The 23,867-nt window shown below is 52.8% G+C and overlaps 1 protein-coding gene across 3 annotated transcripts in view; it reads right to left on the bottom strand.

Moving 5' to 3' along the window:
* Positions 1-529: 529 nt before the first annotated feature.
* Positions 530-23,867, bottom strand: part of PAX5 (paired box 5) — a 201,535-nt gene continuing 178,197 nt past the window's right edge. For all 3 annotated transcript variants that reach the window (XM_077147686.1, XM_077147688.1, XM_077147687.1), the window contains 2 exons: positions 14,434-14,520; positions 530-7,184 (listed from right to left, as the gene is read on the bottom strand). In XM_077147686.1, coding sequence (XP_077003801.1) covers positions 7,108-7,184; positions 14,434-14,520 — 164 coding nt within the window. In that variant the 3' untranslated portion in view covers positions 530-7,107. The remainder of the gene's footprint in view (positions 7,185-14,433; positions 14,521-23,867) is intronic.

Below are 23,867 nucleotides of genomic sequence, written 5' to 3'. Positions count from 1 at the left end.
GTTGATTCCCAGTGTGGATTCAGGTTAAGAATCTGTACACACCATGCACCAAATATTGCATACGTGTGAGCTACAACCCACCAGATTGTAAGCTTGATGCCAGTGGAAACCTAGTTTGCTGTGTTCCCCATGGCAGCCCCCAGTGCTGGGACAGAGTTGGTGCTTGATCCGTGTTTGTTGAGTGAATGAATGATGCACATGTAACTGACCATTTTGGAGATGAAGGAGCTTAAGGTTAAAGAACTTGGCTAAGGTTCTGTAGCTAGTGAGTAGCACAGCCAGGAGTCAAATCCAGGGCCAGTCTCAACCATTACTTTCCCCTGCCAACCCACTGACAGTTTGTCTGGGGACTCTGCTCCTCTTTACCCCTGCCCAGGCCAGAGTCGGGTGCTGCAGCACAAGCTTCTGGGTGCATAGATTTATTCTGAGCCCAGTGTATTAAGGAGGGCCAATAAAATTCCTTGCAACCCCACGTGTTAGGCGAAGAACATTTATGAATTAGTAAAACTCACATGAGATCAAATTCTTTTCCTGAACTTAAAAAATTACTTTTATTTTAGGAACCAATAAAATTATGGCAAATATTTACAAATAATTATCTCACATAAAGGTTACATAAAATCAATTCTTCACAAGTAACAGTCACTCATGAAAAGACACACAGATATTGAAACTACGCCAATCTTATTGCATGTTTCTCCAACTAATCTAAAATAAAGGTGTTGCAGTCAACCATTTAACTTAGAATAAAACCACAAATTCCAGGTCTGACGAGAAAAAAAAAAAGTTAAAAAAATTAAACGAAAATCCCACCCCTGTTTTCTCCCAAATCCCTCCCCCAACCCCTGCCCTCCTCCCCACAAAAGAAAAATATGTCCAACATCTTTGGCAAATTGGCACTGCTGTAATTACATTCAAATATTATTACACACAAAAGCAACACACACCACTAAGAAAAAAAAATCCACCATATTTCAAGTCAGTTATTTTCTACTAGAAAAAAAGAATACAAAACATACACATTTTTAAGAAGCATTTTTTTTCAATCTGTTGGAGACAGCTCATCTCCCACTTTCAAAGGCAATTCAATTGTGGTGTTTTTTTTTTAATTGTTTTTTTTGTACTTTTTTTTTGTTTTTCTTTTAAAGTAAGCGTCTATGCAGGCATCACAAACTTTGGCGGGTACAATAGATATGTATTTCTTTGATGCTGGAAGGTCAGTCCCTAAGACAGAGTCAACTGTCTCTAAGGATGGAAAACAAAATCCATGTCTTCCTGGCAAAGAGTTCCATTTGCAATGTAATCTGCATTTCTACAAATACTCAATGTCCAAAGGCCACTAGAGGGTGAAAAACCAGGGCAGCATCTTCCAGCGGGAGTCAGGGCAAACCCAGAGGCAACTTTCCATCCTCAACACAACCTCAGAGGCCCAGTCGCGGGCCAGAGAAGCGGGGCCCCGACCACGCCTTGTCCCCTGCCTGCTGCCCGGCCCTGCTCACCTTCTCTGACCAAAGCCTGAGGACGGCAGGCAAGAAGTGGCTTGAGGAGACTCAGCATTTTCTCTGAGTTTCAAGTACGTCTGAGGGGTAGGTAAGTGAGCATGTGTGTGTGAGCGTGTGCGCGTGTGTGAGCATCTGTGCACTCATGTGCACCCTTATGGAGGGGGAGGCCAGATTCTGAGGCTCTGAATTTTGCACGCTATTTAAAATAGACTCAGGAATTATTTATTTTCTTTTTAGCTTTATAGCAATTAATTGGCTATTGATTGGTTGGAATGTTCAACTCTCCATTTCCTCAAATACAATAAAATAGTTTCATTAAAATGTATTCATGCTTGAAAATACGGGAGCCATTAAATGGTTTCCTCTCTGTTCCACTCCAAGGGAAATGCACAGTTTGTAAATCAAAAATCAATCATTCAAAATCTCTTATTCTTAATGGTGCTTTTGGAGAAGACGAGGGATGTGGCCACAAGCATGGTGATTTGGGAGACAAGGGCGTCCCGGCAGCCACAGGCACAGCCGCAGGCTCAGCACCCACCCCCCACCTGGTTGGTCAGGGTTCGGATGGGTGGGGCTGCACCCCTCCCAATTCATCCCTCCCCTGCTGCTGACAACGCCAAAGGGGGGAGTCCCACCCTCTGTCTCTCTTACCTGCAGACCACGTATGCTACCGAGACCAACCAACTGCATTTTAGAATTCATTGAGATTCCCTCAATAAATAGATAACGGCTGCATGAGCGGGGCCCCAGTGCTGAGAAGTTTCCAGCAGGTGAAAGAATGAGCGGTCCCCGCCTGCTCCCAGCGAGCAGCTCGATGCAGCAAAGCAGGCCCTTTAGGAGAGCGACAGGCCAGGACTCACCTCCAGCCTCGGTGGCCAGCCCCTGGGGACCTGGCTGCCACTCTGGAGGTGCAGCGGTGAGCTGACAGTGGGGACGTGCAGTTCATCATGAATATGCAACAGGGAATCCTGAGGTATGGGGATAAGGTGGGGCAGACCGAGGGCTAGGAGTCGTGGCCTGACTGTCCGACTTTCCAGTAATGCATTTTGTTACCTTTTATGAAGTGAACTTGCCTTGGACGTCTTCAAGACCAGAGAACAAGAGAAATAAATTCACCAGGAGCACTGACGTGCATGCCTGGAAGCCATCAGAGGCATGCTCCTTCCTAGGCAGTGACAAGGCCAAGGCCGCCGGGCTGGCCTCTGACCAGAGCTGGGTGTGGGTAACCCCTGAGCTGCTCCAGCCCAGAGTCCTTCGGGACTCACCCATACTAGCCTGGGTCTGGCCTATCCAGGAGTCGGGATTTTTCTCTCCCCTCTGGGGCAGCTGTATCTCAGATCTGTCTTGTTTCCAGATATTTGTTAGGACGGCTTGGTTTGTTTTAAAGATTTGCTCCCCATGGCTTAGAGCTAAATTCTAACTGAAATGTCATCCGCAAGGAGGTGGCTGGAGCCACAGAATGCCCAAGACAAGACAGTTGCTCTGGGGTGTGACTTCTCATAAAGGGATTTCACCCCTCAGTGGCTTGCTGGCCGTGTCTGGAGCGCTCCCTGTACATATAAAAAGGCCCCCAGCACTTCCCTCCCTTAGAAGCCGACAACCCTCCCACTCCCACCCCACTCATGCTCTACTCCACCCAATCTTCAAAGCCCAAACTGTTCGTGGGAGCCCAGGATGGCGTGGTTGGGCCGCAAGAACCTGGGGCCAGCCACTGATTGCTGCAAGCCGAGGCTCACGGCTCACCTCTCTGGGCTCCCTCCGCCCAACTCCACAATGAAGGACAAGGAGGGAAGAAGAAAGGGGGTGTCGGGCCAGGATTGGGGGGTCAAGCTGGGGGTCCGTGGTCAATGGCCTGCAGAACTATTTTTTCAACTGGCAGAGAGCTTTCGAAACATTCACACTTGTCATTTGGCAGGGCAAGCACTCCTCCGGGCACCTCGGGCCACCTGCCTGCTCCTGTAAGCAGGTTCCAGGCCCTGGAGACCATGCTCTGGGCTTCCTGAGTCCTCCTCCTGGCCCGCCCCGGCCTCCCGCATGGCACGGCCTGGCCTGGAGTCGATTCCACAGCGGGAAGGACAAAGGAGAGAAGCCCGAGGGGCATCGCGTGACACCAGAACGCTGGGCCCTAGGGAAGCACGTCCAGACCCCTGACCGGGATCGTGGTGTCGCCTCGGACTCGCCCCCATTCCCTCTGAGCCCCAGGCCAGAGTGGGAAGGAGTCCAGATGAAACCCCAGGCCCGCTGGTGTGAATTTGGGCTGAGACTCGGTACGTTTTTGTGTGAATGGGAATCAAGTTGAACCAGCAGAGACACCAGCCCCCAGGTCCCTCCCCCAAACCAGCCTCTGGTTCTCTGTTCTTTCTGTCCTCCATGTGGATTTGGGGGCCTCTAAAGAGCTGGGGGGTGTCTCTAAGCCACACATTCCATGACAGGAGTACAATGCTGTGGATGGAAAATGACGGCCCAAAGATCCGAGAATTCACCTCACCTCTATCCTGCCATGTGAGCCCTGAATCTCCATTTCCCCATCTGTAAAATGGGAATCATGATCGCTGCCCCATGGGATGGTTGAAGGCTGTAAAGCACCATATGAACATCAGTTACAAAGGGGCTAACCCTAACTAAGCCTCACTGGAAAGGGGATGCTAGCTTGACGTGTCATCAAATTTTTCTAGGTTGAAGCCTGATGAAATGAAAACTGTCACAAAATCCACACTGTCCTTTTCAAAAAGTCAGAGCGGGGACACAGGGCTGCCAGCCCACGGAGGAACGCCCAGGCCTCTGCCACAATGCTGGTGAAAGCCTTAGACTTGTGTTTTCTGTCAGAATTCTCTGGCACCCACTCAGTGGCTGGTACCCTTTGAAATCCCCTCACCAAGTCCCCAGGCCACTGTGCTGGGGAGCGTGGGAATCCTGAACTGGTGAGAAGAGGTGTGTGTGTGAGAACACGCATGTGCATCTGTGTGCTCTTGTGCTTTTGCCCGGCAGCCCAGGAAGCGAGTGGGCGCCTCATACATACAAATGCACTGTGAGGACCAGCAAAGCCTCTGGGGAGAGAGGAAAGACTCACTGCAGGGGCAAGAGGAGGAGCTGAGTGGGCAGAGGAGACCACTCTGGGGCAGAGGGCTTTGCTGAGGAAGGATGGGGGCGCCTTGGGTAGCTGGTGCAGGGGGGGCTGACCTCTTTCCAACAGCCTGAAGCCACAGGAAGGACCAGGACCCAAAGAAGAGGGTGCACTTTGCTCTGGGAGAAGGGTGAGCGGCGGGCAGAGGACGCGGGGCTGTGGCGCAGACCTTCCTGTGAGGGGACCGGGTAACATGCCTTCCTACCTTGCTTGGTGGCGGCTCGGCAGGTGGAGCTGGTCCATCCCGACTCCTGGAGGTGGGCTCTGGCCCCAGCCACCTCCTTTGCCCAGCAGGTTCTCTCTGGAACCTCACCAAACTCCATCCCGGCCTGGGTGATGAGCTCCCTCGGCAGTTCTAACAGCCCCAGGGGACCCGGGGAGGTCTGCTCTGTCTTGTCGTGTAGCCCTGACTTCCCCAAGCTGGGCTTCCGTCTCCCCCGAGGGGGTGGACCAGGCCTTCTGCAAGGCTCTCGGACTCCCACCTTCCCGGGTGTTCTCGTTTCCCACTTGGTCCAATATTAGCAGGACCCGGGTGCCCAGCCCTACAGGGTCTGTCCCAGATGACCCTGCCACAGCCCCAGATCCCTGGGAGGGAGGAAGGGAAAGAGCTTTCAGGTGACTCTTCAGGCGACCCCACCATACCCCAGCAGCTGAGGCTCAGAGAAGCAGAGGGCTTTGTCTGAGGCCCCACAGCAAGGCAGAGGCAAAGCAGGACAAGACCTCCCAGGCCCAGTACCCCCAGGTCTGGGCTCTCTTTGCTCCAGCTCTCTGCTAACACCAATGCTAGGACACAGCGGCATGCAGGCCTCAGGGCATTGTCACAGGAGGCTGCGGAAATCAGCCGTCCTTGCTAATTCAGCCCATATTTGGACAGGGCCTGCACTGGGCTGTTCTGAGTTGGCGAGAGAGACTGTGCAAGGAAACAAGGCCCCAGGAGAACGGGTGGGGGTGCCTGGCCTTTCCACTTCAAAACCACGCCCAGTTCACACACCAGCTCCTCCGACACACTGCTTGCCCTGGCCCACCCCCTAGGAGGCCTCTTCTCTCCCCCAAATCTTCCCAGGCACCTTTCCTGACCCTCTCTACCCCCAGTCCGCAGTGATCTCTAAGCTGCCTCTCTGAGCTCCCACGGCCCAAGGCCATGACCCAGACCAACACAGTCTCTTGGAGCAATAGGTGGGCACCTGCTCGGCAAGGTTAGATGCCTGCCCCCATCCCCCACCTCCGGCCCCACTCCCCACCTCCAACCCCCTCCCCCACCTCCAGCCCCATCCCCCACCTCCGCCCCAGCTGCATGTTATGCTCCGTGAACCAGGGAGGGGCCCCGAGGGGAAGCTCAGGAAGTCCTGGCTGACTGCTGGAGGATGTTTGTGGTCCTTCGGGCAGGGGAAAGTCCTTTTCGTAGGTCACTGTCTACATGGCTGGGACAGGCTTGCCCAGAATACACTTGCTGGGGGTCCCAGAACATGGCTGAAGTGTCCACCATGGGTGTCCAAAATGATTTGAGCCTGGTCACCCTCAGAAAACACTTCCCAATTCAGTTCAGTGGTTCCAGGGGCCGAGGGGGTCGGGCAGGCGGCAGGGCCCTCCGTGCCTGCAACCGGCTGATTTTCCAGGTCCCATCCTGCCCTAACGCCCAGGCCACGATGTGCCGTCGCGTTAGATGGCATGTCTACTTTAGAACCGTAGCTGAGGAATCTCCCAGAAAGTTCTCTTTGTCCTTTGATCTGGAAAAGGTGTTCACACTGCGGTGGGCCCAGGGAAAGGGAGGCAAGAAGCCAGGGCATCTCCCCAGTATGCGTCGCTCCTGGGAAGGGCCCCAGAGGGGCTGGGGGCACAGCTAGCCCGTGTGACTCCCAGGCAGGACATTAAAGAAGCAGAGATGAGCAGGAGCGGGCGCCCCGAGGTGAGCATCCTCAGTCTCAAAGACAGCTCCGAGCCCACATGACAGGGGGCACCCAGGACAGAAGGGATGCTCTGCGCACAGGTCCAAGACGCCCCGTGACGCAGCATGAGTGCGGATGCATGATGGGATGGGCAGTCTGCTCCGCTGGACCCTCAGGCCCACAGAAAAGCAAGAAGGTATTTACAGGGGTGCTGTTGAAGCCACAAAAGTAGTCTCCCCATCCCGAGTCGGGGGTGGGCAAGACGGGTGGGCGATGAGGCGGCTGGGGAACTAGCAGGCTGGGCGGGCTTGCAGCTGCTGGCAGAACAGTGCATGTTGGTTTGCAGAGACCCAGTCGCCACTGGGAGCATCTCATGGACTGACTCTTAGAAATGGACAAACGTCCCGAAGCCAACAGCCCCACCATAGAGCCAGAGTCCCTGGCAGGAAAAGGAAAGTGAAGGAGTTTCAGGCAAGTAGGGGAAATGCTGGGGGACAGTTGTTGGGCCCCTCTGGCTGTCTTCGGTGGGGCCTGGGAGGTTATCACCCTCAATGATATGTGTCATCAGAGCTTGGCACCCGCCTGGCTCCAAGGGTCAGTGACGGTCATAGGCAGTGGCGGCCGCAGGTGGGGCGGCTCCCCGGGCAGCAGCGCTGTAATAGTAGGGAGAGCCTGGAAGAGAGAGAAGAATGCGCCGAGGTCAGAGGGAGAGGTGATGCCCTCACCCCTCACCCAGGGCCCCATTTCCACCAGAAACCTTCTTCCCTGCCTCCCGCCACACCCAGTCCCTGCCCTGGTCCCCCCTCACCAAGGTCTCTGTCCTGGTTGGTACCCAAACCACAAGTTTGACCAGGGCCACTTGCTCCCAAGATCTCAAGGCTTCATTACCTAGAGCTGGGGTCTACAAATGAGGGCCCTTGGGTCAAATGTCACCCACCATCTGTTTTTGTAAAAAAAGTTTTACTGGAACACGGCCTCATCCATTCGTTTATGCATGGGCTGCTTTCTTGTTGCAAGGGTGGAGCTGCAACAGACACCATCTGGCTCGAGAGGACGAAAAGACTTACCATCTGGCCCTCTATGGATAAAGTCTGCTGGCAAGAGGATGGACAGTGCTCATCCTTGGTTTGGCCTGAGGATGGCTCATAATCCATTCCCTGCCTACCTCCCTGGCTTTACCTCCCACGACCCCCACCCCCAGCCACCCCCTCACAATCAGATACCACGCTCCCCAGCTAAACTCTTTGCAGCTGTTTCAAATATACCAGGATGCAAGCAGCAATTGCCCCCGGCTGGGCATTTCCCCAGGTCCAACTCTGTGCTATGTCCCTTACATGTATCATCCCAAACCTCCAAATGACCCTATGGGGTAGGGACAGTTCAGCCTGTTTATCATATTCCCACGCTCCTGGGCCTTTTCCCACGCTTCTGGGCCTTTTCCCACGATGCTGTGCTTTCCGCTTGGATCACCTCTGCCATGGGCACCCTTATCCCCTTTGTACCGAACTTCAATGCCTCTTTCAAGTCCCAGCACCACCGTCTCTTCCTCTGGGACGCTCCCCTGCTCCATGCTCACACTCCTGAGCAAGCTGCATCACATACAAGATCACCTCTTTCTGTGAACCCCAACCCTTGGATGGAGGAGCCTGCAAAGGCAGGTTCTGCCTTACTTGGTTTCCATCCCAGCAACCTGCCTGGAGCCCGGCTGGCAGCCCCCACACAACGGGCTGTGTTGAGCAGATGAACAGCGCGGATGTACGTTTTTTCTTCATTCGTTCAGCAAATACTAAGTGAACAAACCATTGCAAAGCCTCCTATCCATTCATTCATTCATTCATTCACTAGTTAATTCATTCACTGCTCATTTCCTGATCCTACTGAGTGCAGGGCTGGGGCATTAACGAGGCAACATTAGCCTGACACAGACCCCAAGTGAGTTCAGAGTACAACCCACAAAGTTCTGGTAGAAGGTAGAAGGGGATGGGAGCTCTGAAGAAACAACTCTGGGAAAGGCAAGTTTGTTCTGGCAGGGCAGGCTTCCTGGAGGAAGTGACCTCTGGGTTGGATTTGGATATGGAGAGATTGGGATATGTGAAAGAAGGGATGATACCTGCCTGGACAAACCATGTGAGAGCCCATGTACCGGGTGCTGGGTTCCTCTCACTGGGTTCTTCTCATTGGGTTCCTCATCTCTGCACTCTTTGGAGAGGCCTCCAGGAGATCTGCTCTGAGCCTTTACCCCTTCCCAGAGATGAGGTATCTGGGAAGTCCAGGGGAGCCCACAGGTTCTCAGAACCACAGAGGTTAGAGCTATAAGCCAATCTCCTCCAATGATGGGTGGGGAAACTGAGGTGTAACTAACTGAAGCCACTTGCCCAAAGCTGCAGAGCCCCTCAGTGCCAGAGCCTGATGTGGAATTCAGGTTGTCTACCCCCGCTCAGGCTCTTTTACCCTAGCACAGTCCTACGTCCCTGACATGGGGGGGTGGGGGCGTGTTTATCTCATCAGGCAGCTGTGGCCCCATCAGCCTTACTAGGCTGTGTGTCTAGTGGGCTAAGACCAGAAAGCTTCTTAGTTTCCCAGGTAAGGTGACTCATTCATTCTGAAATTCTCACCCAAATTCAAGCCAATATTGTCTGTTCTCCCAGGGTGTAAACGAGGGGCCAAGGACTTACATTTGCCAGATGGAGCTCTACCACCTCTTGGCTGTGTGACTTTGAACAAGTGACTTTATCCTCCTGGCCCCGAGACTCAGTTTTCTCAACTGTAAAGTGAGGTCACCGTGACCACAGGAGCATGTCATGAGAGTACCACAAGATGGAGATGTGAAATTGCTTTGGAAATGGACACTTTTCTAAGTCCTTTGAATCCATTAACTCTTCTAATTTCCACCACAATCCTATAGGTGTCCCCATTTTACAGATGAGGAAACTGAGGCACAAGGAGATTGAGTACTTGCCCAAGGTTATACAACTTGTATATGATCACACAGATGGGACACGGGAGGCACTGCAGCATGTGTCACCTCCCCTCCAAACACAGCCCTGACGAGCAGGTGAGCAGACACACCCCCACCCCTCCAAAGGCAGCATGGTGTGGCAGCAATGAGTGTGGTAGAGTAGGTGATGCCTCCCTTTGGACACCAATCCCATGTCTAAGTACTCACAGGGACAGTTTTTCCTCCTGCCTCCTCAGGCACCTCCCTGGCCAGAGCCCTGACTCAGAGACTCCTGCCAGCCTCTGCTCTCTTCTGTAGGATGGGAAAAGCTCAGGACAGTCACCCATGGGGAATGTGCCATGCCAGCCCTGCATGCTGCCTGCAAACAGGCCAGAAGGAGGTGGTGGTGGGGGTGCCATCCCTGCAGGCCTGGGCATGGCACAGGAGCAGAAACCACACAGACTGCCCCACAAATGGGCCCCAAGGAACAGGAAATAGAAGTCAAGGCTCCTTGGGGGATGCCTTGGTTTGGCCCTCCAAGCCCCAGCCCAGCCGCCTTGCGTTCTCTGGCTCTGACTCGCTCCCCTTCTCAGAGCCTAATCTCCCTGCCACACCATCCAGCGGGTCCCAGTGTGAGAGCCGCCTGCCTCCGGGTCACAGCTCTGCAGCAACATCAAAAACGTTTTGCATTTACCGTGAAAAATGAAAACATCACTTCACAAAGCACTCTGTCTTCCTGCCGCCCATTAGGCCTCCATCTAGAATAAACTTGTCCTTTCTTCTGTCATTTTTCCTCTCTAATTCACATTATCATCAATTTCCTTCTTGACACAGTCATTCCAGGCCCCCACTCACTCTCTAATCCCTTTACAGTGGCCACGGGCGCTCCCATTCTAATCCTAATTGACTGCAGTGGCTTTCCTTCCCACCACCAGCCTTGCCTGCCCTGCCTGCCCCAGCTGTCCCCTCGCCAGCCCGGGGGGCACCCAGCGGGATGCTGAGTCATGGCCACCCCCACTGGGCACCCCAGAGGCAGCTCACAGGGAGGAGGCACAGCGGGGAGGGAAGTTCTCCCAATAAGCCAGCTTGCAAGCAGTCATTTTTCTTCCTTAGGTGGCTTTGCTGAGCCTTTCTTTGGCCAGTGTCCGTGGAGGAGGCTGCAGCAGGGCAGCCTGAGCGCTGGCAGCACGTGGGGCGGGGGAGTGTCAGTGAGGGCATGAGCACATGCGTGTGTGAGAGAGAGAGAGAGAGAGAGAGTAGGGTCTCACCTATTTACACACTTCCACTGATCAAGCAGAAGCACCAAGGGGCCTTGGAACAGGTTTCTGCACCCCTGGCACCTCCCCAGAGAGCAGGGATAATCAGTCCAGCTCTTCCGGCTCAGTGGGAATCTCTCAGCTAAAGCCTGAAGACCCTCAGGGCGAAGAGGCAGGCTAGGAGATGTGAATGTGAATGGCCTGGCAGGGAGAGCCTGGCATCTCGCTCATCTTCAGGAAAGTGGGATCCCTGATTACTGGGGGACACGGACCCCAAGAGAGGGTCACAGTCAGATCCTGCTGAAACCCAACTGCCAGGGGAGATTATCCTCATTTTACACCTCGGGCAACACAGCCCCAGATGGCTTAACGACCTGTCATTCCCCGGGTTATAGACTTGTGTAGCACAGAGCGCATCTCTCATGTTAGTAGCTGCCCAACATCTTTTAAACGCTTCCTGCCTTGGCAGAGTTTCCCGTGCGGTGAAACCCACTTCTTTGTGCTAAAAGTCAGAACTCATTCTCCCAGCGTCCCTTGGGGCTGGGGCTCAGGTGTGTCACCTGGGCCCAGTCAGTTGGGGTCTCACATATTGAAAGGGATAACTGGAGGAAGTGAGCCAGGAGAACTCATCTGCTGGGAGTGGGTGGCAGAGGCCTCTGGCTTCCGACACCCAGTCTGCCTGGCGGCTGAAGCTGCTGTGTAGGGTGAGCTGCAGTGAGGCTGCCCACGGGGGGGCAGCAGGGTGTGTGACTGCAGCAGCCCAGGGGTGTGGCTGGGTATTATTCCTGAGCCCACGTCTCTAGTCTTCTCCGAGATTCTGTGAGCCTCCAATATCCCTTCATAAATTTGTTTTCTGCTTACACTAGCCAGAGTGCATTCTGTTGTTTGCAATGGAAAGCCTGATATGCAGTAACCTGGCTTTCAAAAAGAGACCATAACAGGGTGCACGGGTGGTTCAGCGGTTAGAATGCCCGTCTTCCATGAGAGAGACCTGGGTTCAATTCCTCGACCATACACTGCTCCCCCCCCCAAAAAAAATAGACCATGTCTGTTCTCATCACACGTGATCTGAGTATTATTTAGGGTTCTCAAGGCCTGTTCCTATGGAGAAATGAGGCTGCTTTTCCTGGCAGTAGTACTGTTCAGACTGTGAATCAGTTGGGTAGACTAAAGAACACCATGCTGCACACTGGTTATAAATATGGGCTCTAAAGTCAGGGTGGCCTGGATTTGAGTCCTAGTTCAGCCACTTTCATGCTGTGTGGCCTCAGGTAAATTACTTAGCCTTTCTGAGCCTCACTCTTATCTGTATAGTATATGATATAATATATAATTTATATAAATAATAGTGGTATATGTATAATAATACATACTTCTTGGGGTTGTTCAGGGGATAAAATAAGATAAGCCACATGAAGGGCATCGCCCAGTGCTCAGAATGATCAGCAAGTACTTGTTTAGATGAACAGGGTTTGGACTCCTCCCCACACTCTCTTGGGCCCCCTTTGAAGCATGAAGCACACTTGCCAGAGCTTCCCTCATCCTCAGTCTGTGAGCTCCTTAAACCAGCGTCCGCCTCTTTTCCACACTAGGCACAGAGCCCAAGCCTAATCACTGGGGAGTGAACTAAAGTAATTGGGAATGTGAATGGGCTCTTACTCCAGCTTGAATAGCACAAGCCCCAGATACTGTCTGGCCTCGCCCTCCTCTCCCCACCCCTTCAGCTCCCAGGTGTCCGAATAATTAGGTCCAAATGTCTCAGCCTGGCATCTGAGGCCCTCCCGGCTGTGGCTCCACTCTCTCCACACAGCCCCACCTCCTACCGGATTCCTTTGCTATACCTGCCTAAGCAGCTTCTTCCTTCCTTCTCTGCCTCTCCAATTCCCAGGCAAGTGAGGGTCACTCCCAGCCTATAGGACACCTCATGCAAATGAAATTAATGTGTCCCCTCTGGGCAGCTCAGCCTTGTCCAGGGTTCAGGGCTTTGTGCCCAGCAAGGGCTGGATTTCAGCCTCCCTTGCCCCTTGGCAGTGCACAGCCACAGCCAAGAGGCTCTGGGTCACCACTGCCTCCTTGGGGTCACAGCCCCATTGGACAGAACTACAGCTTGAGTCCAGGCCTCCTTCATGCCAGTCCCCTGCGGCTGGGACCAGGGAGTGGTCTGAGGCAGGCTTCCGGGGAGGGGTTCCAGGCCTGGGCCTTGGCTCCACCTCTCCTCCCTCCTCCCCACTGGAAGAGGCTGGTTCAGGGTGACAGGGCCAGCCTTTGCCTCTTGTTTCCTGAGACTGACAGCTGGGCCAGCTCAGAACCGTGGACCTTCAGGGGGTTCATTTAAGGTAAAACATTAGGTAAGTGGAGACCCTGGTTCAATACATAAAACTGATTTTTATCAAAACCGAAGACGATGTCAGAGAAGAGATCAGTCTGTGGATTGGGCCTCCCAAGAGGCTACAGAAAGTAAGAGCTTAGTCTTCTGTGAAGCTCAAAGTCTCTCAGGCACAGGGTCCTGGAACATTAATTGGCACTATTCCTTATGTCATCTGAAAGTTATGCACAGCACACCAAAATATTACGGGCAGCCCAAGTGCCGGGAATGGTGGTAGCCAGAGAGGGATGGTGCCCATACTTGTGTCTGTCCTAACAACCAAAGCAGGTTTGGGAAACGGTCATGGCTTCCTTGGCAGACCCACAGCCTGGCAACTTGAGTTGGAAGACATTTTGTTATTATTTTTTTGAGGAAGTCTATGTTTCTCATTCCTAAAATAACAAAGAATCCAGGGAATCAGCAGTTTCTCACTTAAGAAGGCCTCATTAACCTGGACAGACAAACCTGGGAGGTCCCAGAGGGCCCAGCCATGTCTGACCGCCTTGCTCTAAGGGGGAAATCCTCAGCAGGCTGCTGGGGGCGGGCTCAGGATTGTGGCTGCAGGCTGACCGGCTGACTCCACCCCCAGGTAGTGAGTGACATCTAAGAGCCCAGTGCTTTCTCTCTCTTCCTGCTCCCAGACCTTCGTCACCGGCTGGCCTTCACCAGTTGGATTCATGTAAGTTCATGTCAACAAAATAAAAGCCTCTCCCTGACCCTTTGAGGGCTGAACTGGTTTCAACTGTTTTGGTCTTCTGGTGGTCCAAGGGTCTTGATGGTGTTTTCAGAGCAGATTGGCCCCAGCCATGGACAATCTGCCAGTCTGAGGCCTGGGCAGAGGTTGGGAGGCAGCTGTGCCCTGCTCAGGATGCCCTGGCAGCCTCCAGCCCTGGGGCAACCAGATTCTAAGGACAGGCTCTGGGGCTGGGCCTCAGGGTCCTTATCAACTCAGCTCTCCAGGTGGCCACTCCCAATCAATCTGAGCTGAGCTCTCTGCTGGCTTTTGTTTAGAGACTTTTCACATGAATAGTTAATGAGTCTTAAGAAATACAAGTTACTCTTGGGTAGGCACCTACTGGTGTTTCTTCCACCTCCCTCATTGCCCTTTTACTCTTGTGTTCCCTTTCTGTGCCATTTTCCTGTATACACCAGCTGGGAGAGGGATGGGGTACAAGCTGGGCTAGGATGAGGCTCAATCCCAAAGGCCCCCATCATAGCCCCCCATATTCCATGTGTCTAGGGCAAGCCCGCTGCCCTGTCTCAATGACACCTCAGGATGTCAGGAGACCATGGCCCAATAAGAGGGCCCAGACGAGGTAGCTGATGGCCCAGGAGAACCACAGGGCCTCTCCAAGTACTCACCAAGCAGCCCCGGATTGGGGAACCTCCAGGAGTCATTGTACGTGGAATACTGAGGGTGGCTGTAGGGACTTCCAGAAAACTCACTCCCTGCATGTCATGGGCAGAGAGAGAAACAGGAACCAAAGGTCAAATCAAGTTCAGAAAAGGTCTCTGGCCCCAACCAGCTTCCATGTCAGTGGCATTCATCTCCTTCATAAACTGGAAGCACTTTTGATAGTCAATAAAGGCAAGTCAGGGCCACATCCTTATTAAGGAGACAGTCATCATTGGCATTATCTGTATTCACCCCCAAAACCTTTTTTTTTTTTTTTTTTAAGCAGAGGGAGTGAATAATGATGTCTCAAGTGTGTACTATGGAACACAATATACCAGGTACTCCTGTGGTTACTGGCCCATTTTACAGGTGAGGAGACTGATGCCCAGGGTCTCTCACAGAATGGCCACTCCAGGATCCCAGCATGGATTCAGCTCTACTCTCTGTTTGCTCCCTGAGTGGCTCTGGACCTGAGAAGCCAAAGGGAACTCAACTCTGATCTGGCCTTCTGACTGTGAGTCCAGGGTGACCACTCCCTGGGCCTCAGTCCAGTGGGGGAAATAAGGCATAAGCCCAGGCCCTTGGTCAGACGAGGCGGATGACAGTTTCCAGAAATGAAGGGACAAGCCAAGGGGCTGGGGAGGCACAGGAGAGGCAGTGGCTTGGGGCCCTCCAGGCACCGTTAGCCGCTCTGGGCATGTTCAGGCAGCGTGGGCCCAGCCGTGGGAACAGAAGGGATGGCGAGGCTGGCAGATGGCTCAGTCCTGTCCAGCCACTCACAGAGGTACAACGCCCACAGCTGGACGTTCCCTGTGCCCTCATGTCCAGCCCCAGGAGAGCCTCTTTTCACCCGCGAGGTCCTGAGGGATGGCTGTCAAAATTCCTGCCCTCACACCTGCCTGTGGCGGGTGGGCCCTTCCAGTCTCCTCCCTGTGCTGGGGACTCAGAAGCTGGACTCAGGCCCCAACTTATCTCAGAATCTGGTCAGGGTGTGTTCAGTGGAGGCCCTGTAGCGGGGCACAGGAAGACGGACAGTAGCAGGCTGTTGAGCGGCTTTTTAAGCCATGGGCTACAGGGCAGTGGGCCTCTCCCTGGCGGCGGAGACAGGAGTGACACAGCCCACGAATCCCCCCTCAGTTCAAGCATGTCTCCACGGGTTCCCCCAGGGACGTCTATAAAGGGCCAAAGGGCAGGAGCCTCCGGAGGAGCTGGCTGGAGCTCGGGGCTGGGAACACTGCTTGCTCCCCTGCAGCCTAGGCACAAATGTGGGGCAGGCACAGCGAGGTGGGCCGAGGGGTCAGCACGCCCCCGGGACCAGCCCAGCATCTTTCCCTCCTTCAGAGGCAACCCCCACACAGCTCTCTCACACATGTGCACACACACACACACACACACACACACACACACACGTGTGTGTGCCTCCTTGGGCCTCTCTGGGGGCCACTCCCAGCCTGACAGGCTGAGCCTTCCAATTCTCTGTTTTTTATGCCTCAGTGGTCAGGGTGTCAGGTTCAGGCGCACAGAGGGAGAGCGCAGTGACAGAGCTGGGTTGCAGCAGCCCAGCCTCCGCATACCCGTCAGCACCCGGGGGTGGGGTGGGGGGAGCAGAGACACAGAACAGCCTGAAGCAGGGGACAGCCACCGGCCCCGCTGGGTACGGGCACCTGTGGGGCCGCCCCAGCAGAGGACTGACTGATGGTGCTGGGCCAGGGCAGCAGGCTTCTCTGGCAGAGGCTATCTCTACATCCCCATTTAGCAGCCTTGTGCCCCCTGCCAGGTCCTGTTCCAAGTCACCTCTTCCAGGAAGTCTCCCTGATCTCTAGCTCTCAAATATGCGAGGCTCAGGTCTGCTCAGCTGGGGCTAATGAGTTCCTTATGCACCTGTTACCTATCCTCCACCAGCTCCCTCCCCTAGAGGGGTGCTGGTTCCAGGAAGCCTGCAAAGGTCCACAAACACCTCCCAACTCCTATAGTCATATCTAAGTCAGAGTGTCTCCCAATCCCTCAGCCCCGCACCCACCTCCATGGGATATAGAACTCTACTGGGTTACCTATTCCTCTGGGAAGCCCCCTCTCCTACCCCATCTTGGGTGCACTCAGTTTCCCCCCATGTCCCCCAGGGCTAAATCTGCCCCTGCACGGGATTTCCTGTGCCGTGGGAGGGTCCACCACTGCAGGTCAGTGTCCGCGTGGGCTCAGCACCTGTGGCCCACCCCCCAGCTTAAGGCCCCCCCATAGCAGACAGTGGGTGCCAAATAAATCACACCGGCAGTTCACCTGGCTCTCCTTCACAGGTGTGCCTGGCTCTCTCCTTCACCTCCTTCTAAGCTTTGCTCAAATCTTCCCCATGTAGACTTATGATCTTTGTATTTAAAGCTCCTTCCACACTACCCCCTCTTTCCTGCTTTTTTTTGCCTCCATACAACTTATGACAATCCAGCATGGCATATGTTTATCTCGTTTACTACATGCCTCCACTATCAGGATGTATGCTCCATGGGGGCAGGGAGATTTGCCCAGTTCGTGTCTCTTTTCCAATGGCTGGCACAGCACCTGGCATCTATCATCCAGCAGGACTACTTGTTGAATGAATGAATGAAAGCATGGAAACTCCTAAGTCAGCCAGGGACACGCTTCCAGAGCAGAGACTCTGTAACTCAGATGACAGCTACCATGACTCCCATTGCTACTCCCAATAGCCGGGAGTGCACTGAGCAGCTACTATGTGCCAGGATTCAAAGAAGCTTATCTGTCTCCATTACCCAGGTTCAATGCCCAACACCATCCCGCCCCTTCGTGTGCAAAGAGTGGTGGTGTGGGTCACTCTCTCGTGTCCTGTGAGTTGCCCTGTGAAAGCAATGCCCTCTGGGTAAAGGGAGCTTAGCCATCTCCAGGCATGAAGCTGGCCTAGGGGCTAGTCCCACTACCTGTTGGAGACTCTGGGATGGTGTATGATCGTCTGAAGTGCCAAATGGGAGACTGGTTGGGTGCAGGGAGGTGTGGGGAGGCTGGCCCCCAACGCCCAAGAAGCTGCCTGTCTATAGACCTGACTTAGGCATGCCACAGCGATGGCTGGGAAACAACCGACTGCCCAGGTTCCAGCCCACATGCTGCAGTGAAGTTCATGGCACTCTGTCGTTGGGTGCAGAGGCTAGGAACAAGAGCTCTGGAGCTAGACTGCCTGGATTCAAATCCTGCGTCTTCCTAGCTCTGTGACCTTCCACAGAGCCTGTCTGTACCTCAGTCTCCTTCTCTGTAAAGTATCGGAAATTAACAGATCCCACCTCATGTGGTGGTTATAAAGACTGAACTACAATGAAATACAAACAGCCTGACACACAGCGAATGCTCATCAAATGCCAGCTGTGATGGCAATGATCCTGTCTCTGTCACCAAAACCTCCTTAGCATCCAGGATCTCGTTTAACCCTCCCGTCTGCCCTGCGAACCTCACAGGATGGGTGCAACTGTAGGAGGGGACTTGCCCAGACCAGGAGGTGACGCTAAGGACAGGCTCCTGTCTCCCAGTCCAGGACACTCTTGCCTACCTCCCAACTCTTGGCCTCTATTTCCCCATTTGCAAGAGGATAAATCAAACCAAGTAATGTCCAAAGGCCCTTCCTGTCTGCTGAGCCCAAATTTCACTCTTCAACAGCCATGGTATTCCTAGCAGGGAGGGCGGACGCTTCCTCAGTGCTCTATTGGCCCCACCTATTCCTGGCCTCTTTGGGTCTGGGGGCTCCAATTCCCTGCTCCATCTCCCCTGTTTCAATGCACCACCCTTATCACATCTGAAGAGCATAAAGCTTCCCTTCTTTTGAAACTCACAACAGCAGCCTAGAAAACTGAACTTTGTCCAGCCAAGAGCAGGTCTAGGGAAAGGACTGAGGAAGGCTTTCTGGGATGGAGGGGAGCATTTGAGTCAGGCCTTGAAGGATGGGCAGGACTCCATATGCAGAAGAGAGGCAGGGCATTCGAGGCACAAGCAAAGGTCTAGAGGGAGACTATTCAGAGGATGAACCCTGAATGGCCAGGTCTTTGGTGAGACTACAGCAGAGGCAAGCAGAGTAGAGATGGGTCAGAGTAGAGATGGGGCAGCTACTATGTGCCAGGATTCAAAGAAGCTGATCTGTCTCCATTACCCAGGTTCAATGCCCAACACCATTAGGCTCTCCCGTTAGGGCTGGAGAGCCAGCGAAGGACTCAGACTAGGGAACACCAGAATCAGGAGGACAGGCTGGAGGAGGAGAGCCTGCCATCAGGGAGAACAGCCAGGCGGCTACTGCAATAGTCCAAGCAGGAGGGCTTGGGACACAGCTATGATATCCCCTGGCACAAAAAGATATTCCTTAAATGCAGGGATGATATTCTAAGAGCAGAAAATGGAAGTCCTCACATCTGGTTCATTATTGGGGACTTGAGAAGTACAATCAACAGGTCCATGATGAAGATCACATCACACACGCAACACCTTTTCCAGTGACCCTGCCCAGCACAAAGGACCCTTGCATCTTTCTCCAAAGGATCCATGCTTTTGCGCATCTCTCAAAAATACCAACCCCTTAAATTGAGAGACCTTTTCTTTATAAATTAATAGAAAAGCTTCCATGAGGCTTGATTAGGGTGCCAGCTCATGTCCTAGAGGCCGTCACTTGGCAGCACTGAGAACTGTGTCTGAGAGGCACGCAGCTCACAGACCTCGTCAGAGTCAGCTTCTGGGCTGTCTGGCGTCGGCCACGCATAACTCCAAAGTACTCTTTCAATGACAAAGCATATTCCATAATCTTCTCCCTCTCCAGACCTAGGGTCAAGGGATCCCAAAGGGGAAAACAACACTGAATACAGAGCTCCATGAGGTATGCTGTGAGGTCAGCGTTGCAGGTCGTGGCCCCGATAGGTGGTGTGGGGCAGCAGGCGGGCGGGAGGGAGGGGGCAGGTGGGCGGGTGCAGGCCCCTGAAGCGGAGCCAAGAGTGGGCTCTGCCATCAGCCCCTCCACTTTCCGGCTGTGTAACCCCTCTGGGGAGAGCGTCCTCAGACATATGTTGGTGTGAGAACAAAAATACCATCTCTCCGTGCCAAGGAGGCTGGGGAAGTTGGTGAAGGGGAGAGAGGAAAGGGCCTCCTCTACAAATTGAACTAGGCTCTTAAAGGTAGTTTCAGATAAACAGAATAAGCAAACTCATAGACTCAGAATCTGGAGTGCAGGTTACCAGGGACTGGGCTGGGGTAGGGAAAGTGGAATTAAAGCTTGAGTTGTGCAGAGTTTCTATTTGGATTGACGGTAAAGTTCTGGTAATGGATGGGGGTGATGATAGCACAGCATTGTGAATTTAATTAGCAGCACTGAATTATACACATGAATGTGATTAAGAGGGGAAATTTTCAGTTGCATATATGTTACTAGAATAAACATTTTAAAATAACATAGGACTGTACAACAGAAACAGTGAACCTTATTGTAATCGAGGGACTATAGTTAATAGTACAATTTTAAACATGTTCTTTCATGATTTGTAACAAATACACCACACTCGTGCAAGCTGTTAATGACAGGGTGGCATATGACAACTCTGTACTTTATGAATGACTTTTCACTATACTTCCCCAGTAACAATTAGAAAAATAAAAATTAAAAAAAAGGTAATTTCAGAGCTTTCACTGATTTCTTGGATGTGCAAAAGGAAACCTAAAACTGGGTTTAGGGATGGGAGGAGTGAGAGCTGAAGCGCTGTGCATCATAAAATGGGAAAAATTGAATTACGGAAGGTTTTGTGACTAAGAAAGAAAAAAAGCAGAGCAAAAAGAAAATGTTACACAGTGGGGCGGCTGAAGAACATTTAAGAATTGGGAAGTCTGAATTCCCATTTTAAGCTTATGTATTGGAGCTGTAATTAATCTATGCCCTGCCCCTCATCTCCCATACATCCAGTAATGTCTGTCACACACTCAAAAGCCTTATATTTTGGGGTTGGTGTTCTCTCCCCACACAGAAATCACAGGAAGTGATTGAGTGCACATTTGGGTGACTGGCTGGGTGGAGCTGACCGAACGGTCAAAGAATGTGGTAACAGTATAGATCACGGAGGCCAAGAACTCAGTGAAGCCAGGAAGCCTGGGCCGGAGGTGAACCTTTCCACTGGAGATGCTGTGGAAAACTTGGCTTTTCCACTAGGTGTGAAGCGAGGATTTGAGTCGGTTTTATCTTGATCTTAAGGTGCAGGGGCATGCTGATATTTTTTGAACTGGGTAAAGGAGTGCTGCGGCAAGAGGAGGCAACCTCATAAGCAAAGGCAGGGAGACAAGACCAAGCAGTGGTACACAACTGGACTCCAGGGCATATAGGCTGACCCCTCCTCTCCTCAGCCACCGTCCGAGGGATGGAGAACAGGGGCTGGTCCCCTTTCAGGCTCAGGCTCAGGGTCACAGCTGCAGGGCTGTTCTCCACCCTCCATCCCTGCCCTGGAGGAGAGTCAGAAAATGAGGTCCAGACCAGACTCTGACCCTCACAAGCTTTGTGGCCTGTGGCACATGAATTTATCCTCTTGAGCTTCAGTTTCCTCATCCTTAAATGGAGGAAAGGAAAATCCCTACTTAGGGCCATAGAGATGATCAAATGAATGAATGGTTCCAGATCTCTGCAAACCCCCAGGCACTGAGGGCCTGGTGCCTTTCCTTCACTGATGGTAGAGAAAAGACTCTCAGTGATTCCTGCCCCTACCCCAAGCCCTCTGAGACAGCCCCAGCTAACCCTACGCCTTGGAACCTGGGCAGGTGCGAGGAGGAAACCTGGGGACAGAAGGAAACAGGGAGCTGCAGAAACACCTGGCGGGGAAGGGACCCGAGAGGTCATTGTACTCAACACCCCCCTGTTGTACAGATGGAGAACCTGAGGCTCGGAAAGAGAAGGGGCTGGACAGAGGCCAGGCACATGGAGGCCCACAGAGGCCGGGAAGGCAGGCAGGACGAGTGCTCGGGAACTGCGTGTTGTGCCCTAGGAGAAAAAGAAAATGAGACGCTGGAAGAGAGGAGGAATCCTGGGGGGTGGCCCTTTAGCCTCACAGCACCCTGCTGAGGATACAACCCCCAGGAACCGAGGCTCAGGGTGCAGCGAGCTCGCCCACCGAGAAGCCACCGGGCCTCCGGAGGATGGGCAGGCCCTCCCCCTGCCCATCCTAACCCCAAGCAACCTGCGGCTTCCCTGCACTTTTGGGAAATAGAATTGGCCCACCCCTCCTCACACACACACTGTCTCATGCTGGGCCTCACCCACCTGTGCTATTACGTAGTCACAGATTGTTAGGGCTGGGATGAACTTGAATTATCATTTCCCTCAACCTCCCCCATCCCAGGGCCACACTGCCAAGCACAGAGCACAGCCTGGACCCCCATGCCCCTGTTTCCAGACCCCAGCACTTCCACCATCCCAAGGAAACACCTCACGGGGTTAGGCCAGTGAGGGAAGGGGTCATTTCTTCCCTTACGTTTTATTATGAAAAATTTCAAACATAGCACATTTGGAAAAATGTTATACTAAACTACCACCTAAATCTACCTTTAATATTTTCCTACACTTGCTTATCATATATCTATCTATCCTTCCAGCCTTTTGCCCATCTTAATTTTTTTTTTACATGTCAAGTTGCAAATACCAGAGCATTTCCCCCCTAAGTATATCCGCATGCATATCATTAACTAAAGTTCAATACCGGTTTAAAAGTTTTTCTTTTGATGTAAAACTTACACATAATGAAATGCACAAATCTAAAATGTATGATTGCTACGCTTTTACAGATGCATCCAGCTGTGTAACTCAAATTCCTATCAAGATATAGAATATTATCCCTCCAGAAACTTCTCCCATGCCAGGGAAGGGAGCATTGGAGTATAACTGAGAATCCAGCTGTCTGCGAATCTGACCAAGTCATCCTCCATGAACACAGACCTCGGAAATTCAGGGCTGAGAACCCAAACCTTGACTGCTCAGAGGCCCCTAGGTCCCTCCAAAGCCCCTCAACAAAACAAAGCTAGAACATACATTCTCTCCTCACAGACTTGGAAAGACAGAAAGCAGAGGCTTATGAAATGCAAGAAAAATGACAGTTTTTTCCAAAACCTCACTGTCTTCCAAATATAGACGAGCTGATGGTAAAAACCAGGCAGGTAACCAGAAATGACTGGTTGAAATAAGAAGTGAACAGGGGGCTGTGATGAAATGGACTTCACACAGTTGTCCTGGAGATCTCAGGGGCAGGAAAATTGCCAGAATCAGAAGTGTTTTCAAATCCCCGTCTGCTAAAAGCTCAGAGATGGCAAGAGAGCTGAAGTTTCCTAAAATCCTCAGAAGTGACAAGTAAACGGGCTCAGCGCAGCTCTTAATTAACCCAAAACGACACCTGCCAGGTGATGGGGCTCTGCGTCGCGCGGGGCCGACCCCGTCTGCAGATGGTGGGCTCCCACCTCTGCTCGGGACCTTGGCCGGCTGCAATTAACATACGGAAAGTCTTTCAAAGTGACTTCGCAGCCAAGTTCTGCTTCTCGAGGATTCAAACTGGGCTTTGAGAACAAATCTTTGCAGAGGAGGAAGGCAGAGAGATTTGAAAAGAACACCGTGGGGTTTCTCCAGGTCCGCCACGCGGCTTTGCGCAGCGGCAGGACGGCGTCGTGGCGCGTCGTGGCTCGGAGGTCAGCAGGTTCGCGGTGGCCGCTGTGCAAAACTGCCAACGACCAGCGTGACCCTGACTACGGCATGACACACGGACAAAATCAGCCTTTCAGATATATTTGTTTACATGGATATACCCTGCCAAAGCCTCTGGGGTGACCTCAGGCAAAGTTACTTTCCTTCCCTGAGCCTCATTGTTTTCCTCCGGAAAATCAGCATGTCTGGGAGGGATTTACATAAATGGCCCCAAAGGGCTTTCTGCTCTAAGATTCTCCCCTTTCCTTTCTTCACTGCACCCCACCCCACCCCACCTGAGCCTGGCCCCCTCTAAGACCAAGTCTCCTCACAACACCCCCCACTCCCAAAGCAAGACCTTCCTGGGCTCCCAATAGGGAAACAAAACTCCAAGCTCAGTAAAGGTCAGTCCTGTCAACCGGACAGTCCAGTACACAGAGCATTGATCCATTCCTGGGAAAAACCTCTTCTCCCACAAGCTCGGGCCAGCCACAACAGCTTTCAGAAAAACAGAGGGAAGAGAAAAACCAATAGAGAGGGAGAGGGTGAGGGAGAGAATACAGAATGGGTCTCATTTCCAGAGAACCTGGGCTTCACAGCTGGACGGCAATGCTGAGCAGATCCCAGCTCTGTCACTGGCGAGCTCTGAGAGCAGTTGGTGATTTCAGCCTCTGTTGCATCCTCTCAAGAGGAAAATGTAAGGCCCACACCCGATTTCTTTAG

The sequence above is a fragment of the Tamandua tetradactyla genome, chromosome 2 (genome assembly GCF_023851605.1).
Source record: "Tamandua tetradactyla isolate mTamTet1 chromosome 2, mTamTet1.pri, whole genome shotgun sequence".
Lineage (NCBI taxonomy): Eukaryota > Metazoa > Chordata > Mammalia > Pilosa > Myrmecophagidae > Tamandua > Tamandua tetradactyla.
Note: the sequence above shows the minus strand (reverse complement) of the source record. Positions and strands in the feature narration are given on the sequence as shown.